The sequence below is a fragment of the Harpia harpyja genome, chromosome 4, assembly GCF_026419915.1.
Source record: "Harpia harpyja isolate bHarHar1 chromosome 4, bHarHar1 primary haplotype, whole genome shotgun sequence".
Classification (NCBI taxonomy): domain Eukaryota; kingdom Metazoa; phylum Chordata; class Aves; order Accipitriformes; family Accipitridae; genus Harpia; species Harpia harpyja.
This window is the reverse complement of record NC_068943.1, coordinates 40,488,927-40,509,215: the sequence shown is the minus strand read 5'-3', so window position 1 is coordinate 40,509,215 and position 20,289 is coordinate 40,488,927. Positions and strand designations below refer to the sequence as shown.

Genomic DNA, 20,289 nt, shown 5'->3' with positions numbered 1-20,289 from the left:
TACACAAAAAACTGTGAAAAGCCAGGAACTGAGCTCAGAAATTTTGACTCTCTGGGGAATGCTTTATCGCTTGACTATGCTTCCTACGTCCTGCTGCCAGAAGCCACCTTATTAGGGCAGATTATTTTATGGGTTGAGACACAATACGCTCACTAAGTTTACTCTTTGCTGCAAAATAGCAAGGAATAGAATGTGCTGAATACTGGTCTCTGACCTTGGTAATAAGTTGATTTAATTGGATTTGATTTTTCAAATGTAACATCTCAAGTCAGCCATAAACTCTGGAATTAGCATATCGCATCTCAACACAGGAGAGATTTTAAAGTAGCATAAGGAGATGAAGTCCATGCCCAATGAATTTCAAATTACACTGAGGATGAACTCAGCCATATGCATGTCAAACTAAAATTGTGCAGGCTCTGAGTGCATCAAGCAGCAAAGTTATTACTGACTTACATTTGCTATTAAGAATGCAAAGTAGCTATTTTGCACCCAGTTTGTTCATACGTCTCTTCACATTAGTGACCCATGTGATGGGTCAATAATTCACTCAATGCAGACTGAAAGCCAAGAATGTCTTGCAAGTCAATTACACTTATATAAATAATTAGGAACACAAAAGTAACTGAAGGATTGGAATAGAAAAGCTCTGCTGGTGAAATACTGCATACACCAGGGATAGCTGACTCCGTTCCTGTCTTTAGATTTTCAGCTGGTGTTCCCCAATACCTTCAGAGGGCACTGTGCATGCCCCTGAAAGCAGAAATTAGCCTTAAAAGGGGCAATTTTGAGTTTTAGTCTTTCAGGGAATAATCAGGTACTTGTGTAACTAAAAGCTATTTACTTCCTGTAGGAGATGTGAAAAAAAGTAGGACATTAGGCAAATAGCTGCCTACTAAGATTTGATCCTCAAGATTTGCTCCTAAAGTTTGTTTAGCTTTCATGGTATTCAATTGTAATAAATCACAGGAACATTTCAACCAATCTACTAGGCACAAGCAGACTCTAATTCAGACGGACGAAATTTGCTTCATCAGACCTTGTATGAAAGAGCACCAAATGCCTTTAATACCTCTGACTTCAGCTGGAAATCTCTGAAGTCAGGCTTTTTCACAACCCATGTCTTGGGACCACAAACTGACTTTAAAAGGCACGGCAGGGGCTGCAGGCTATGCTATACATCCCTACAAAAGGCACTGGAACAATGGCTGTTACCCATGTCACGATGCAGCAGCCAAGAAGAGCTGAAGGAAGGAAACTAGTGAGGCGAGACTGTAATGGTACAAGATGTATCTAGACAGCTTGGTCGAACATCATAGAAATCAGGCTTCAGGAACCAGAGGTAGGACTAAATCTGTCAATCAAAGTTTGCAGTGCTGCCACCACTTGTGATTGGAGCACTACATGATGAAAAGAAATCTTCCAAACTACTGGTGTCTGACACTCTTATCGTTGAACCTCAACTGATTAAACACGCAGCATCAGCCAGCAAGTGCCAATCTACCTTGCAGCTGATATATGACAGACTTGCAGGCCCAGTGAGCCGAAAAAGGAGCATGGAAGATCAGCAGGTAACAGATGATGTGCTTCAATATAAGCTCAGCATGTCAGATGGACAGATACATAAAGGACCTCCTATAGGAGAAAGCCTATATTATACAAAAGGGTACAAGGAAACATGCATCTGTTCAGGAATGCAATGAATCCTTTCCCTTTTTAACAATTCTATAGTTTCATCATTGGTTTCTCTGCTTTTTAGATATACAGTAAGAATTAAGGTTACATTCTCCCTCCCAGGTGCTCCCATTCCCTATGTTACGAGCTGTAGCCCGCCTGACTTTGATTACAGCCATCAGGGTGGTTCTTTATTCTTCTGAGGTAAAAAGCAAGTTCAAGAAAATTAAGTCCAAAATGCTTGTTAATGGAGAGCAAGTCTGGAACAATACTCCTTTCAGCACTTCTGCTGGAAAACTTCTGAATGACAGACAGGACACAGTCACTCAGAGGAACCTAACACATGCCACATGTTCATGAAGCAAATGGTCTGTTATTATTCCTGTCTAAGAGAAACTATGATCCTCAGTACAAAAATTCAAGAAACAAGGACAACTCGATTGCAAAACAATGCCAAATCAAAGCAACTAGCAAAACCAGCAAACAGACAGAAAAGTAGCAAAAGAACTAATAGTAGAAAAGACCTCTGTAAACTATGTATGTTGGATTCAGTTATGAGACTACTAGTTATTAAAGGAAGGGGGATGAGAAGTGCTAGGTAATAAACAGAACAGAGCTTATGCTGCAATGTAGCACACCTTTAATGTCTGGCAACTGAGACATGCAAAGACGGAAAACTACTTTACACACAGTTCAATGATATAAACTATCCAAGGAGAGTGCTACACATGTAGACACACTTTCATCTTGAAAGAAAGCCTTCCTCACTTTGTTCTTTGTTTACCTTAAGAAAGTAATAAAGTATGAAAGAACTGCCTTCTATATGGAAAAAAATAGCAATAATTTGTATTTATAGCACACCATTGCTCCTGAAAGATCTCAAAATACTTCAAGTGACAGCTGTGTTCAGGGATCATTTCAGTTACTACTGAAGCAACATGCTAGTCTAACAGGGCAGGGCAGCCCGAAAGTTGCTTTGTAATAAAATAATAATCTACATCATGAAAAACTATTCTCAACATTAAAATAGCCTCACAGTCACATGTAAAGTAGTGGAATTATTCTTATGTCCTTCGCAGACAGGGAACATGAGTTAGAAAGCAATGGAAACAGTCTGAGACCACAGAGTCAGGACTACAGCTCAACAACTGCCTGTTTCCAGACCAATGAATCTTACTTTCTCCTCTTCACGCCCTTAACCATTTCAGGTGAAGCTGCAGGCTACTGCTGCAGACTGCAGCTACCATCTATCATGTCATCTGGTGCATCCCCAATTCTTCTTTCTCACAATCCTACTATCTGAGAAACGCTCAAGGCTGGGGTTCCCAGTGGGAACCTGGCAGAGCAGGGATTTGAATCTGGCTTATCAAGACCAATGTGATAGTCCTATCTATGCTGCTATGGTTGGCTTATTGGCAACAAACCAGCACAGCATAGTGTGTTTTTGCCAGTTTAGAAATCAAAGTCATCTTGATAACCACAAAAGACTGGGATACTGAAATTGCAGCCTAACTAATGGTAAGGACTGCAATAGGACAGTGCTCTTAACATTACATGAAAATATTCCCAAACTGCTGACTAGGATAACCACCCACTACACTGTTCACACTGGTGCTATAAGCAGGTGAAAGATTGCAGCAGAGCAATGATACCGCAGTGTGCAATTCACACCATGAGTTACAAGCATCTTTTTGGAGCACCGACAAGCTACATACAGTCTATATCATAAAAACACAGTGGCAGAAATCAAAGGAACTCTTCCTACTGCAGTATCATCCAGGTTAGGTGCTCATTTGCCTTTCCCTCATCTTCCTCAAGTTCACAGAGGGAGTATTACAGAGTTGACAAATAGTACATCAAATCCTGTCTCTAAGGCTGATTGAGCGTGCAGTGTATGACCACACAGCAGGGCTAGCAATGCTGCAGTAGTCTGTTCTGAGTATTCTTTTACTGCATCTCTCCTCTGGAGCTGGAATTGGCAATTCCCTGTGATGTGAACTACTGTGAGAAGACTTTATGTCACAGCAACATTTGCTTTCTTGCTTTTGTTCCTTTAGCACTGCGCAGAGTGCAGAGAGAGCACAACTTCATGCTTTTCTTGTGCACTGAGTAAGCAAGAACCTTTTTCCAACCACATTGAAAGCTGTTGCAACAGTGCTAAGCGTATTCTGTCAGCAATATTCCCCATGCCCAGAGCTGGGTCCTTTTCAGGGTGGTATGAGGCCACTATCAGTTTAAATTTACCAACACTTTGGAAAGAAAGAGTGTACGTGAACAGAAGCTTTTATACGGTAAGGTAATGCTGACTACTGAAATACCTCGAGATCAGATGCTGAAGCAGGGTCAGAACTGTCAGAGTGTTCACAGGTGGTTTTGCCTTGGGTAATGGCTGTCTTCTAGCTGTGTTGCTGATGCCTGAGTCAGCTGCCTCTCAGCCTTTGGGGTTTCTGCAAAAGCCCTTTTCACTGCACCATGCTGGTGACTGAGACTTGACATTGCCAAGCTGTAGAAACAAATTGTGAGTTAATGATTCAACCCCTTAAATACTTCAGCAAAGAACAACAAAATGAGAGAACATGCAGAATTGGCTCACATGACTCTGTCCATTTTCCCTGTGACTTTTATGTGTGGTGTTTATGCAGTATTGTCTCCCTAGCCCACATCTTACTGTAATGTAGTTCTTTGGTTGCAGATAGCTTCTGCTCTCAGTCACACAGGTGAGAACTTATTACAGTCTGCCTTTCTCACACATTTAGAGTGCAATGCCTCTTTCTGGCAACAGAGAGGAAAAGTAACCAAAGAAACCCTGCCTTTCTCCTTTAGAAAGTCTCAACAAAAAGCAAAATGTTTTATTTTCAAGACTTCACAGTAAATCAAAATTAATTCTCTTAAAGCAGAATACAAAAATAGCATAACACCGTTGGTGAGTTAAATCCCTAATTTTTTTCTCTTGCAACCACAACAACACATCACACACAAGTCCGCTGCGATGAGAATTATTTTGGGGGTTTTTTGACCAAAGAAAAAAAAAATCCCAAAAGACAGAATTTACTTGAGAAATAATTTCTCCCAGAGAGCCACTTCGTATTGAAAATTTAATATTTTCAGTGGAAACCTAATTGTCTGAAAATAGAAACAGCTCTGTTGGGAAATCCTGCCGTATAGTAAAGACAGCTTAGCTCCCAGTTCTCTGTTCTCCAGAGGCAAGATACCCAGCATGACTGTGTATCTCATGATGCGGCCTGAGGCTGAAGTTGATCATCTGCTGTGTGGGAATTCTCTGTCACAGTAGAAGGTGCTATGGGAGATACAGTCTAGCCATGGAATTAGTCTGGCACTGCAAAAATATCAAATTATGAAGTTTTCTTTAGTGCCTATGAAGTGATCATTGCTGGGGAGTGCTGGCAAATGTTTTTGTCTAGACAGAGCTATTTTACAAGTACCATGTTTCTAGTCAGTGGCAGAAAGGGAGTAACTGTGGGCCACAGCTGGCCTCTTGCCTCCGTGGCACATAGGGCAGGAAGAAATGCTACTTCTGTAAATTTACCAAAACCTTAACAGTGTTTGTGTATATGAGACATGTCATTTGCTCGCCAGTCAGCTGAAGTCTTTAGACTCTCTCCCCCAGTAAACGGATTTTGTGTGCAGCACAAATTACAATATTATTAATTGCTAACAATGACAGTAATGTCTTTATTGCTGTAAATGGTTTATTTATACACCTGAAGTAAGTATTTTAACCTTTGAGGACCCCAAACACTCCTAAGCTTTCAGAAAACATGATTTGCTTGAGTCTTCACTGCTGCAGTGCCTGTTCTTTCATTTATTCATTTGCCTGTGTTCTCATGAATGAATTATTTCTTCAGGTCAGCTTTGTGAGGGGAAACTGCAGCCTGTCTTTTCAAACCATGTATACATTGCTTAGTGTAAGCAACATTCCTGGATGAAAATTAGCTGCTGTTCAGCTACTACCGCTGAAACCTTATTGGAAGTGTGACTCCAAGGCGCACTCAAGTAACAGTAGGGCTGCTCAGCAGCAGAACACATCAGGTAGCGAACTCTACAAAACATATACAAAGCACAATATGAAGATCCAATTTTAAGGCAGAGGGTCAGAAACCCCCTGCTATAGGCTGGCAAGGTATTACAGCAGTCTTCCTGAAGTGACTTAGTCCCTTAAGTAACCAACAGCTCCTGTAGAGATTATACAGCCCATATGTGTCAGACCATACATGTTTCCTTCTCCTAAATATCAGGCCATGGGGGAAGCAAGGAAGGGCATAGTACATATCCTTCTTATATCACTGTTGGGGTGGCTGGGACAATCCTGGTTCACCCAGTTTAAAAGGCAGAAGGATGAAACCACGGTCCCTGTTATCTAAAAAGGAAAGTTAGGCACTTAAGAGGACTTCTTCATTAGGTACTCACATAAACCTGTGTGCTTACAGTAATCTGAGATGAAAGACATCTGTTCTAAAGATATTTCATATTCACAACCTGCAGGTGGATACCGCTTTGCCTCTCCTGCTGAAAAATGGCTATCATTGCAATGGAAAAGGGCAGCTCTTTAACATCTTACAGTAATTCTATTTAGCAGGAGAGAGGGCAAGGCAGGGGATAAGGTCCTTTGGTGTATCCACCAGAAATTCCAGTTGGACTTTAGGTTGGCAAAATGTAGTCGCTGGGACTGGAGCAGTGACAAGACTCCCAGATTAGCATGCTGAGCCGGATTGAAGGATCATATTTCCCACAAGGAACTGGCATTTCAGTCAACACGTCGGAGGCAGAGCCACTACATTCCGTGCTCAGATCTGCTATCAGGAGTAAATACTTAATGATGACATTGCCAGGTCCAAGAAAAAAGCTTGCCTGTGTCAGCTTGCCAGTACCAGCAGGTCTGCTCCCTTTGCTAACGTGTCCATCAGAAAGATAAAGTGGGCATGGAGGACAGTGTAAATCAGATTCTTTTCACCCCCAGGGCCAACTGGCTGCTTTAGGTGAGCTTATATTCTTGCTATACTTAAAATTGATTCAATAGAGGGCTAGCTCTCTTTGGCAGTCCTTGATTCTGGTATAATTTTGATATAAGCAGCAAGACAGGGAGACAGGATGCTGCAACTGTCATCCCATCACCACAGGCACATTCCTGCTCTACCCAGGGCAGCTAGTGAAGGACAAACGAACTATACTCTCCAAAGGTCCCGGCAGTAAAGCAGCCAGCAGATAATACACCATGAGACTAAGTGTTATAGTTTGCTTTCCTAATACACAACTATTTTATAAGGTATTAGGAATTGGATATTTCACATACTTTGTTCAGAGAAAGTTCAACAAAAAGAAAAACACAGAAAGGACTGAAAGGTGATCCGAGTTTTGAAAAGACCTGAGCAGGACTGAAAAAAAAAATCCTTTAACTCTGTATCCCCTTTTCTTCTACCTAAGCTTCTTAGAACTTCATCTGAATCCCTAACAAAGATGTGTTTCTAACAAAAGCTATGGGTTCAGTGGGCTGCTTTTCATTTATGTTGTCTCCCCCTGATGATTTGGTTCTGTCAACTTTGCTCATACATCCATTGCTGCAAGGGAAGAAATACGTGTGAAGCCACAGATATCAGAACTTCAGTGAAATAGCAGGTGACAGAACTTTGTTCTTGTCAGGCCCCCATCAAACATTAAACACCTTCCCCTTCCTTCACTCACTGATCTCCTCAAGTGCTGCACGTGGCTGAGATTAAAGCCATTTCCCCGGATTAATGTGCTCCGCACACAGCGTTGCACAAAGGACTTACCCAAAGAACAATTAAAGCGCCTGGTCATTATCCCCCACATTCAAAATTTTTCAGAACAATTGAAAGCAAGTAAGAGCAAAGAGAACCACTCAATTACATTTCTGAGTGAGCAGAGGAACTCCAGCTGGTACGTAGAAATCAGAGGAACTGTAATGATTGTTGTTACCTACTTGCAGGAATGCAGAGAAAGGAAAATGTAGAAATGCATCTGTTAACAACTAACTTTCTGGGCATTTATCAAATATTCTGGGTGGAGGGACTGATAGATTAGTTAGGAAAGATCAGGAGTCTGAGAATGGAAATCTGAAAGTTTCTGCTTACTCTAGTGATCACTGTGAAATAAGAGACTGGAACAGGGAAGTGGAAACTCCTTGTTTCAATAGCTAACCTTGACATGTCACCTTTATTCATTGAGTAGTTTTATTGGTGAATGCCCCATTGTTTAAGAATACATGCAGCGCACCTTCTAGAAACATATTATGCCTGGGGACAGCAGCAACTTTGCTAACTCCTGCAACATGGAATTTCACATGCAAGACAGACAGTAATACTGTGTTTATTTGGGCCCAACAGGAAACATACCCTGGTAAATATTAGCTAAGACATAGTCGGGTTACCTTAGCTGATTTAAACTGAAAGGGCTTTAAGTGCTGTATTATATAACTCACTTTATATAATCTCCTCTAGACAGTCTGTGATATACTCACAGCATGCTTATACAGGAGGGAATTTTTCTCCTGCTGAAGCAAATCAACACACTTCAGTTGTGTGTGGGAGCAAGAAAGATTTGTTGAAGGGAGAATTCCTTTGTCATCTTGCCTGAAGAAGGGTGTAATTCTTCTGCTGCTTTGATCTGCTTGGGGGTAGCTTAATCAGGGCTTGTAAAACAGTCTCTGAAGAGGGCATGTAAGATTTAAAGAGGCAGGAAAAGAATGGTACAGTTGGGGATCTATTTTCAAGGTTCCAATCTGATGACCATGCTGATTAGCTTGCTCTCATCTCTTCTGTGATTATTATCTGTTGAATTGTATGTCCAGATCCTTGGTCAAATTTCTAAAAGTTCCAGTGAAGGCTGAATCAGACCTACCACAATTGTGATAGCAATTTATCATGACCCCTAGTATGAGAAGACGGGCAGCTTAGAAACCAGACGTTTTCTTCAGTTTTCTCCCCTTCACATCTGTTCAGTAGGTTAGGAGCACATCTGCTGTAGCTCACCTATGCCAAAGGTATGCACGTGCAGCTTATGATGGACAGGGTGAGGCATCCAGCATTTCACACACTATTCTGGTAATGACAGTCAATGTTCACATTATTGCAGAAAAGGACAAAATGAATGCCGATGACAGCTGAAGCTGCATGGTTTTGCACAACAGGGGTGTTAGAAGTTAAATACTGGAAAACTTCTTTGAATAGTGTGTTGCACAGCAATATTTTATTTTTGCTCAAACTATGCATTAACATGAATATACTAAAAGTGGATCAGGAAAATAAAATTTGAGGATTGTTTAGAAAGTGACCTAATTCCTGCCTTCCTCAGATACGTGCTTAAAGTTTAACCTTTGTCAGCTACATTTCCAACCAATACATTCAGCAGCAAAAGTTTAAAACAGTGAGAAGCTACATTACAACAAAAGTGACCTTCATTTTTTTCATTGTAATTTTAATGAGCAGAGGAGAAAGGTGATTTCTGTCTAAGTGCAGAAAGAAGGCAACTGTATGAGACATAGAAACAAATTCCTTCTCAGGGCTGTTGCTACAAATAAGGACATCAAATAATAGAATTTACTTCCGGCTTTACAAAATGTAATTCATTTTTACTTAGGCTCCATCACTGATAATTTAGTATTTTCCCTTTGCTATTGATTATCATATCTAAAGGTATTCTCTGGCCCCTGTAACTACCTCTAATGGAAGGATTTCTGTTTTAGCCAATTAAAAGATTAGGCAGCTTCTCTAAGTTAATCTAGATGCCCACAGAGTAAAGGAAAGACTTTGCTAAACAGTTCTTTCCTTCATAAAACAATTGTGGTGACAAGTGGACCCTCAGAGGGTGCATATGCTTCCTTTAGTGTCAATTAGGAGTCAGCTGCACAACTGTCATAGGCAATTACCTAACATTTAAATGGCTGAAGTTAAATGAGACAGATTTCACACTAAGTAACTCACATCAGTATGTCTAATCCACTACGTGCCTATGGATTATCCCCATTTTAGATATATGAAATTAGGGCTTAAGGGAGCTAAACAACTCTTGCCACAGATATTTAAGCACATTATTACCCCCTGCAATCAAGCAAAATTTGGGCAGTCCATTTGACAACCATTTGAGCCTAAGCATTTTGCTCCTAGCCAAAAAGGGAAGCCAGGGTGGGACAGTGATACGATACAGGGTTTCAGGTAAGTGTTGTAGCGTCTTTAGCTTGCCTCTCAAAAAATCATTCCTAAGCATTGCTTTAGGGTCACCTTCTATTGGGAAGGGTAATGCAGCAGTAAAGTAACAGTAGCAAACAATTACAATGGCCCCAGTATCTCTTGCTCAGAGATGCACTCTCCAAGTCCGGGTCCTTCTAAAGAAAACATCATCCATAGCAGCTGCAGGTCCCCAGAACGTTCAGGTCTCTGTGTGGCTGGGGACACTACGTCCTCAGAGACACAGTTAACTCAGAACATCCTTTGTGTGAGTCAGCATTGAGAATATTTTCCCCTCAAGTTCTTAATTTTTTTCAGTTGTTTTTAAGCTGAAGCATTTTGCCCCCAAGAAATATGATTACAGTACACAGTTAAACTCAGCTACATGAGATGAATTTTGTTTAACAAAGGCTAAATAAATAGGCACACAAGGGTATGCTTTCAGGGTGGGTTAGCACTGTGCACTGATCTAACACATCCTCTCTGGCAACAAAACACATTTTATGCTTGAAGGGTGATCAATTCTGAAATCAATTATTTCTAAGAACATTCCTAAGTTTTGGGTCAAAATGAGAGCCTAGATCTGTCTATGAACATAACAGGCAAGCTCTAACTCTACAATGGATCAACTGCCTCCCACATTCGCATGTCTGAATAACTCCAAGACTGGGAATTTTCCAAAGGTAGGTTGATCCAAATTCCAGTCTGAACACATCTGTAGTATTTTCTCCATCAATGACTCTTGTTGCCTGGGTCTCTTGTTAACACAGCCAATCATAAAGGACAAATTTAACAGGGAAGCAGAGCTACCCTTTCCTTTAAGAATGGATTTCTGAACCTGATCCTTTAGTATTAGTATTACCTTTGTCGTGAGCAAGCATCCAATTCTCCTGCTGCTGAAATTTAATCTTTTCTTTTATTCTCACCTCAGAGTCCTATTTGAGATGCTTTTGGGATTCCAGAGTTTGAAATTCACACCCTCAAACCCAGTCCATAACTATGCTAAAATAACCGCATATCTGGCTTAACTATGCCTTTTGCATCTACTCTCATTTCTTCCTAAATTCACTATCCACATCACACCCGGGTTCTCCTAATGCTGATGTACACACACACACATTTGCATAGACAGGCTGCACTTTATCTTCTAAAAGGCAGAAAAACCTCCTCAAAACCCAGCCACTCCCCACCAGTTTTCCCAATGTATGTCCATGATGAAGTTACCTGCTTCTCTATGCCTCCACTCACTCAACTAAGCAGAGGACAATATTAACAGTTGACTGATTCAAAGTTTACTGAGCAAGCCAAAATGATTATTTTTTGCTGGAATGCTCCTTAGGCAAGAATCTGTTAGTTTCCTCATATACTTACTGGAACTTTTCCCCACCAGCTGAGGGAAAATATGCAAATTATATAACTTTTTCCTAAACAAGTGTCTTGAGACTTCGTCAGAATTTACTTCTCGCCTGCAGGCATAAACAAAACCTGCATTACCCATAATGTTTATTATTTCTTACTCTCCAGAACACTATCAGCAGAGGGAATGTTCAACTACCTCCGGAAACGCTTTACCAGCCACATCAGAGAACGTAGCCGGCGAAGAGCAAGGCTTGTCTCTAAAGATGGAAGGTGTAACATAGAGTTTGGCAATGTAGAACAGTCAAGGTTTGTCTTTTTGATTGATATATGGACAACTATTCTGGATCTCAGATGGAGATACAAAATGACTATCTTCATTTCAGCATTCTTAGGCAGCTGGTTTCTCTTTGGTCTCCTCTGGTATGTTGTGGCATACATACACAAAGATCTTCCAGAATTCAATCCTTCCATAAATCACACCCCCTGTGTTGAGAATATCAACGGCCTGACTTCAGCTTTCCTGTTCTCCTTGGAGACCCAGGTAACCATCGGTTATGGCTTCAGATGTGTCACAGAACAATGTGCCACTGCCATTTTCCTGCTCATCTTCCAGTCTATCTTGGGGGTAATCATTAATTCTTTTATGTGTGGTGCCATCTTGGCCAAGATATCAAGGTCCAAAAACCGGGCTAAGACCATCACCTTCAGCAAGAATGCTGTCATCAGCAAACGTGGTGGGAAGCTCTGCCTCCTCATTCGGGTGGCAAACCTGAGGAAGAGTCTGCTGATTGGGAGTCATATCTATGGAAAACTTCTGAAGACCACCATCACCCCAGAAGGAGAGACAATCATTTTGGACCAGGTCAACATAGAATTTGTAGTTGATGCTGGCAATGAGAATCTCTTCTTCATTTCCCCATTAACTATTTATCATATCATAGATAAGAACAGCCCATTCTTCCACATGGCAGCAGAAACCATTCTGCAGCAAGATTTTGAATTGGTGGTGTTTTTAGATGGCACTGTTGAAGCCACTAGCGCTACTTGTCAAGTGAGGACATCCTACATCCCAGAAGAGGTGCTCTGGGGTTATCGCTTTGCTCCCATTGTGTCCAAGACCAAAGAAGGGAAATACAGAGTAGACTTCCAGAATTTCAGCAAGACAGTGGCTGTGGAGACTCCCCACTGTGCCTTCTGCCTCTGCAATGAGAAAGAAGCTAAAGCCAAAGAGAAGAAAGGTTATGACAATCCTGGTTTTGTCTTGTCAGAAGTTAGTGAAACCAGTGACACAAAAATGTAGTTCCAGATATTCATGGGACTGTATCTTTTTTCATAATTAATTCAATCTTGAGAGGATTAATAACTTAGTAAAACAAAAAAAGAAACACAGGTTTGTTTTAACTCTGAAACAGCATTTATCTTCTCAAAAGCCTCAAATCAGAGAGGAACAGAATACCAGTGATCTCCAGAACACTATTTAACTACACTCTATATATATTTCATAGAAGTTATATTTTTATACCTATGGGACATTTTATGAAGCTGCTATGTTGGAATGTCCAACTCACTTAAGTTCCCAGAGGCATGCAAGTCTGTTAAAAAGCCTGAAAAGATGGAGAAAAACTTTAGGACATGTTGAAGATACAAAGCTGTTTGAATGAGAACGTGAAAAGGGGAGACAGAAGGCAAAGCTAAAGAAACCTTAGGAGCCAAAACCTCAAAAAAATTGTATGTTTCTGGTTGCCAAAGTCCTCTATGAAAGCAGACGCTCTGGCTCTGGAACACTTGAACACTTCTGAACATTTTGCAACAATTCTTTCTTTGAGGCTGGTACTTCTACAGAAATGGAGCATTAAGGGATGGTACGTGCTTAGGAAGCTAGAAAAGACAAATCTTGGGCCATCCTGCTGCACCTAGAACTCTAAAATATGACTCCTCTGCTGTGAAAGCCTTTGATTCCTTTCAGGGAAAAATAGCCAAATGGGAATGAGAAGTGAAAAACCAAGGAGAAGCAGAGACCCACTACAGGAGAAGAGGAATTTTGCAGCTTATTCCTAACTGTCTCACCCTGCAGATACTCTTCCACTTCCCCAGGAGCTGGCTAACTGTGAAATTAGGAAACATCTGAAGACAACTGTCCAGAAAGGTGAGCCGCAGTGGGGAGATGAAGAACACATTGATTGCTTCACACCTGGCAGAAAAGCAATCCACTGGGAGAAGAGAGGAAATTCCCAGCTCTAGATGTATCCTTCAAAAAAATCCAATGCAAACACAGATTATCTTTTCCTTTGAAGCATGAAGGTCTTTTTAAAACAAAAACACAGCATAGGAGCCTCCCACCAACAGTGGACTTCAGATTCAGTTCCAAACTGTTCATCTCACCACAGCAAAATGTGCATCCCTACAGGAAACAAGTTCTGCTCAGTGGTAGCTAAGTAGTGGTGAACATTTTCCGGGTATGATTTTTGACATTTAAGTTTCAAATGCAACAAGAATTTTCAATAACTTTTTGGTAAATTTCCACTTCCTCACCCCCCCCCCCCCCCCCCCCCCCCCCCCCCCAGTTCTTTTGCTGAGAGTTCAAGTGGCAGACCAAAGAGAGAGGTTTTGGGGGAACTCTTCCCAGTGATGTAATACAGCTCATCTATTTTCAACTCTGGTAAAATGGAAGCATCTTTTTAAAAGCTGCTGGACTGAGCAGTTTTAAAAGAAGGGGAGAATTAAGCAGGTCAAATGATGACATGACAAAGTTATTTTCCAAATGAACATAATGTCAGTATGGAAATCAAACTCTGGGAATCAAGAGTGTTCAGGTCTCAGTCCCAGTGTAGTATCAACCCCTCTGTTGGTTCAGAACAAATCACTTTAGCATGTATCTCAGATTTGCCATCTGTAACACGGGACATAAAGTACTTACACTGTACAAAGAACAATGTTATGAACAATTATGTCACTAAAGCACTTTAAAAGCCAGTTCTCAACTGTCTCAATCTTTCCGCTCTTCAACGCACCACCGTTACACCCTTCTTCACTTCTAGGTGGAAAGGCCAGCACAGAAAGTTCTGTTCTCATCACACGTCACAATTACTAAAAACGGCTGCACTGTGGCTAGAACTATGGAATGCTAGAACCACCAGCCAAAACCTTCAAGGTAAAACACTGGGCAATATCTGTGAATTAAGTGCACTGTTTTTGCAACCTTGCAAAATAACATTGTCAATTGTAAAAACATTTTTACGGTCCCAATCAGCACAGCATCTGAGCCCCTCCAACCATTAGTGTGTCTCGGATTGTCTGCTTGGAAGGACAGCTGTTTTATCCTCCACTCCAAATGGCAGACCAAAGCACAAACAGCGAATGATTAGTGGTCATCCACAGAAATCCAGGAGGGAGCAGGGAAGTGAAATGAAGTCTCAAGAGTCCCAGGCTTGTCTGAACCAAAAGGCTACTGTGCTGCTCAGCCCTTCCGTAGTTGCTTCTACATTTCCTTTATAGGCTTCCTGGACAGTTGCCCTGTGTGTCATTTCCCTAGAAAGCGGTACTGTCAGTATCCAAGGCTTACAAGTTATACCTCTTACCCCTGGGAGAAGAGATGCACCAAGATGCCCTTAATAGAAGTAGAAAGATAGTCTTCACTGTACAAAAAAAGTAAGTCAATAGGAAATCCATTTAAAAGGTCAAACCCAGCTATGCAATGAGGAGACAGGAAAGATTCCTATTTTGAGTAAAGCTGGTTTGGGATGTTAGTGCTAGGGGGAAAAAAACCCAATCAAATACTACACCAGTGCCTGTCCAAGAGGTGGTGTTCATCCTCCAAAGTTTAAAGGGTCCCTAAACAATGCACTTTCAGGCAGGCACTCCTCTTGGAAAGCCATCTCAAAATCCTAAACCTCTACGTTCTTCATGACACAGCTTTTTAACCTTTTGCCCTATGTCTCTACAGCACAAGCGTGAGGAGGCGTTATTCCATGTCTAGAAGTATTAAGTGCTACCACAGATCAAAGATACTTGATCTCACTGCAAGGATGATTACCTATTGTTCACTCTATTCTGACAGTTACACCTGCCTCAAAAGCTAGCTATGCTGCCTACAGTAAGGGAAGGGTGATTGTATTCTTCTTTATGCTTTGGTATCAGAGGGGGGACTGGCTACTGCACGAACAGAGAAGATATGAGGGGGACATAGCCAAAGTTGACAGGGCCATGGCTGAGCTATCAAGCTTACTTAGAGGGGGATCATACTGGGACCTAAATGGGAATCTTGGGCTGCAACCCTCCTCCCATGAGCCTTCTGCTGATTGTCACTTCAGGAAACACCTGCCAGTCCCCGCCTGCCAGCCGTGCACCAAGCAGGAGATAGAGCGCTGTAGTCAGAGCCCAGCAGCAGGGGAACAATGAGTGGAATTTCCTCTTTCTGTCCGGAGAGGGCTGTTTGTCACCAGAGAGATAAAGGCCCAGGGCAGGGAAAAAAGGGTTATCGGGAGACTTGCCACGCACAGTGCCACTCAGGACAGACTCCATAGGAAATCTATTTTGGGGGCTGTCACCCCTACTGCCATTAAAAGAAAGTTCAGTTAAGAGAATGAAAATAAATTTAATCTTGCTGAGCAGAAGTGGCCAGAGGGAACCACAGACCCGATACTGGAAAACAAAGACTGGTTTCTTAACCCATGACAGTTTCATTTTTACATCTCCATAGCACTCTTCTCAAGCTTTATGGTTGTCTTCTCTCTCCTCATCTGTCCATCCAGTCTGCAGGCTGCCCATACTGCTGCAGCAACAATTGGTTCTTACCACAAAGTGGAACATGCAACTGAGGCCAACAGCCTAATCAATACAAAGCAAAGGACTGAAGAGAAAGTCTCGTCTCATCAGAAGAAGGGATCAGACCATGTACTTATTGCTGGATTAAGGCCTAAAGGATTTAGCTGTGAAAGTGTTAGCCAAGCAGCTAGGCTTGGGAATAATATGTCTGCACTAAACTTAATTTATCTTCTCATTTCACAAACAACATGTTTCTTCTACTGTATTTATTTTAAACATTCATTCAAGCTGTGCATAATATTTCAATCATTTTGAAATAGATTTACCCTCCTGCTGGCAAATGAATAAGGCATCCTGCTGACTGCCGGAGAAAGGGCCATGAATTAAAATAACTGCTTTTAGTAAACTGACATGTGCTAGTTAGCTGTCTCCACACACTCTTTGGTAGTAACTGGTGAAAAGAGACCCCTAAATAACAATAATAATAAAAAAAACCCCAAACACTGGCAAACTGTTTAGATACTTGTACTGCCTTGCATTGTTGGAATGTGGCAGACCACTGCTAACTAGCTCACAGCAACTGCCTGGATAACTTCTGCATGTACACGCTTCCTTGTAAACTCAACTACTCACCCATAAACAAGTCAGCAGTGTGCAAAGCCCCGACACAAGTGAGAGCAGCTGAGGTGTCATATCCTCTTTCCTCTCCCCAGGCAGCAAACTGATGTGGTTAGACTCACGCGAATTCAGCTGGGAAGAGCCTTTATTTCCCCTTCCCTTTTATTTTGCCCCTTTCAATTCACCCCTGCCTTGAACTGTCATGGTGCTGGCCCAATTCCTGTTACCCAAACAAGCAGGGAGAAACCACAGCACAACGCAAGGAATGCGAGCAGAGCCCCTGCTGCGCCAGGGACGGGGAAAGCTGAGCAAGTTCCTAAAGCCTCTGGTGAATCTGTGTCTACAGCTTCATGCTGCAGCCTGGGGAACCTCTACGGCAACACCGTCACTGGCCCTAAATCACATATAACCCTGTGATGGTGTCACTGGAACAAGAGGGAGGAAGGCTAGAGCCCTCTCTCCATGGCTGCTAGAATACACAATATGTTTCCTGAGGCCAAGTTGACATTCCTGTGGTGGAAGCATCTGCCTGGGGAAGCTTACGACTTGCACAAACTCACTGCTGCACAAGACAGACATAAATTCTCCCTGCTCCAGGGAGGTGGACAAGCAAGGGGAGGCTGGAAATGAGACAATCTCACTTCGCGTCTCGATTTGCATGCTGCTGGCCAAAATTAAGTGCGGAAAGTATCAAAGCCCTTGCTCTCCTGGGTGACCGCATCCCAGGCAAGCTCTGCAGAGGCAAAGTTACCGCATTATTCTGTTATGACAACCCACCACAGAGGCAGGCTAAGATGCTAGAGACCACGCAGGGGTGCTGTCGCAGGGATCCGAGCGATCCCCTAAGTGTCTTCTGTCTTGCTGCCGCTGGATGGCACCCGTTACCTCCAGATCAACTGCACAGACAGCTCCGATCTCCATGCGGGCAGCAGCCCTAAACTTCGCATTGGCGGTGCAGCAAACTTAACAGCGCGAACTATGGCAATCTTGAAAGCGCAAAGCAAGATTTTATTGGGACTGTTCCTTATTTTATTGCACGAAGTTTAATGCATTTAGTGACTTATTTTTGGCATGAGCTCTGCTAGCTGGATATATTTAGCCACTTCACAGAAGTGTTGGGAGACTTAATTCACTGCAATGAATTCAGAGGTGATGTGTAAGTGGAGGGTTGGGGGCTGTAAACATCACGTCTGCAGTGGCATCTAAAGCACCCTTAACAAAGTCTGCAGTAGGTGGGGTGGGTTACTAACAGTGAGGCTGGGTCCGGGGAGACCTATATTCCATATGCAACTCTGTTCTGTAACTTCAAGCAAGTCACCGCTCCCTGCTTGAGCCTCAGTTTCCCCAGCTGTTAAAAAAAAAAAAAAAAACACAACAACAACACAGGCCACCTCGGGAAAGCTTTGAGTTCTAGCTCTTTGTTAGTTTTGCAACAGTGCCCAAAAGTGTCTGTTCAGCTGAAGCCCCCCTCTGATTTGGAAGTGTTCCTGGTACATTACAGAGCCTACAGAAACTCACACAAAGGATTCACTGCCACCGTAGCAGTGTTTGTAAAACCGTTATATCACTTGACAGCGTCTAGAAGTCCAAATTACAGCCCTTTGTGCTCCTGTGCCAGGAGCTCTGCAACCACCACCAAAGGCTCCTTATAGCCCATTAATCCCTACAGGGCAGTAAGAGGGCAGACCCCCAGCCCAGCGCCTTTTCCACACACGCCCAACCCCAGGCACACTCGGCCGTGCCGGCACCTCGGCTGCCCTCCACCAGCGCCTCCAGCACCCACGCACCGCTTCGGGCACCCGAGACCTGGCGCACGGCCGCAAATTTATCGCGCCCTACGCCGTGCACAAGCCACCGGCCTGCAGTGGCACACCGGGGCCGGGCTCCCTCACCCCGGGGCGGGTGAGGGGAAGCTCGGGCGGGTGGCTAGAAGGGACCGGTCACCTCCACGGTGCCTGGGGGGGCAAAGGGGAGTGGAAGGGGGGGGCAAATCCTTCTGGCCGGGGCGGTTCGGGGGTGCAGTACCTACTCACCGGGGGCGGGGGGCGACGGCGCCTCAGCTCTGAGGGGAGGGCGACCGTTAACGGCGGCGCGCCGCCCCATGGAGGCCGCAGCGAGCGCCGCTCCCTCCTCTTCTCCCTCCCCGGGGAGAAGGCTGCTGCTCCTGCGGCCTCCAGCCCCACGCTGCTCCCCAAATTCCCAATCCCACACCCCCCCCGCCCCAGCAAGGTGGGGGCTGCCGATGCCCCTGTGTCCGCAGAGCCGGCTGGGAGGTTTTCGACTGCCGCCGCTGCTGCTGTTGAGCTCCGCGTCAGCCCTGAGCTTCAAGAAACGGAGCTTTAGGGAAAGTTTCAAACCCTTCACGGTAACACCCACCCTAAAGAGAAACCTGACTTATTTGTTTTAACTTAACGCTGTGGTGTATCAGCCCGGTGACGGAAAACCTAAGGCTGGGGTTCGGGTTATTACAGGTACCATCTGCCACCACTCGCAGCACAACCTCCTCCAAGCAGGCACACGGGGAGACTTGGAAAACCAACCTTGCTCTCCCCGAGGGCTGGAGATGCCATTCATCCCCACACGTGACCTGCCAGCAGCAGCCAGCACAGGCCCGTAGCAGAGGAGACTCCTTTGGATTGTGCGCAGGGCTTTGCAGCAGCGGGAAAGGTAAAGTAGATCCAGCATTGGACTTTACAGCTCCAGGAGACAGAAAGTTAAGGAAAAGCCAAAGCAAATAACAAGTTTTCAGCAGTTCCTGGAAAGGAAGAAGCAAGCTCTTGTGTTGAAATAGCTGCGCATCAAACTGCCAGAGTCCCTGGGTCGTTCCTCCTCCTCCTCCAGCAACTACAACTTCAGATAAGAAATACAGATCTTCATCCTTTTCTACCTGCTCCCAGATAAGGAGCAGCTAGGCTCCCCACTCCCCCAAGAAAACCTACCCTGCCCAAAAAACCTTCCTACTTCTTTGCTGCAGCTATTTATACTGGTTGAAGTGGCTGCTCAGCTGCAAACACCCCTGGCCATCAGTGACACACCTGCTTGCACAGCACCCTGTTAGGAGCAGCTCATTCCCCTCTGTGGAGGTGCAGTGTTGATGGGGGATATTGCTGTGGTGGCCTCAAAACTGCTTTTCTTTCTTTTTAGTGGGTTTAGTATTGGGGTCTGTTTGCTACTCTTGGAGCCTGAAGAGCAGAATATTACCAAGGATCTCTAATTCTCTTCTGATATGATAGAAGAATCCGAGCATTATGTGCAGGGATTTCTACCTCTGTAGACGAAAAAATCGTAACACACAAGCTAAGTTATGTGTTATGTGTCATTCTTAGCATGACCTTAGTTGGAGGTCTCTTAATTATTTTCTAATAGGATGGAAAAGTCTGTGCTTTATTTGCAACGAGTTCTGCTTTTACAGATGAAAATCATAATATATATGTTATGCTAGGTATTGTGCAAAAGTATACAAATAGGGTCTTTGAAGTGAATTATAAACCCCAGCCCCCGATGTGCCTCTAGACTACAGCTCTAATTAACACCAAATGCAGCAACACTCAGTCTAATGTGGGAGAACCTACTTTGCTAGGAAGCAGGCTGAAGTCTAACAAACTAATTTCACAGAGGTCATTAAAAATACTGTATCAGCACAGCAAAGCAGCCTGTAAAAAATCTATTATTG

At 43.4% G+C, this 20,289-nt stretch overlaps 2 protein-coding genes across 2 annotated transcripts in view; one reads left to right on the top strand and one right to left on the bottom strand.

Annotated features, from left to right (window-relative positions):
• KCNJ5 (potassium inwardly rectifying channel subfamily J member 5) overlaps positions 1-18,473 on the bottom strand; it is a 60,974-nt gene extending 42,501 nt beyond the window's left edge. The window contains exons 1-2 of the mRNA XM_052786355.1: positions 16,632-18,473; positions 3,993-4,177 (exon numbers count right to left, since the gene is read on the bottom strand). The gene's annotated coding sequence lies outside the window, so the exon portion shown is untranslated. The remainder of the gene's footprint in view (positions 1-3,992; positions 4,178-16,631) is intronic.
• On the top strand, positions 7,228-13,772 carry KCNJ1 (potassium inwardly rectifying channel subfamily J member 1). Its single transcript, XM_052786356.1, has 2 exons — positions 7,228-7,590; positions 11,400-13,772. The coding sequence occupies exon 2, from the start codon at positions 11,419-11,421 to the stop codon at positions 12,532-12,534; it is 1,116 nt and encodes a 371-aa protein (XP_052642316.1). The 5' UTR covers positions 7,228-7,590; positions 11,400-11,418; the 3' UTR covers positions 12,535-13,772.
• Positions 18,474-20,289: the final 1,816 nt, after the last annotated feature.

Bases quoted from the DNA above. Each gene is read 5' to 3' on its own strand.
- KCNJ1 (XM_052786356.1), top strand. From the start codon at position 11,419: ATGTTCAACTACCTCCGGAAACGCTTTACCAGCCACATCAGAGAACGT.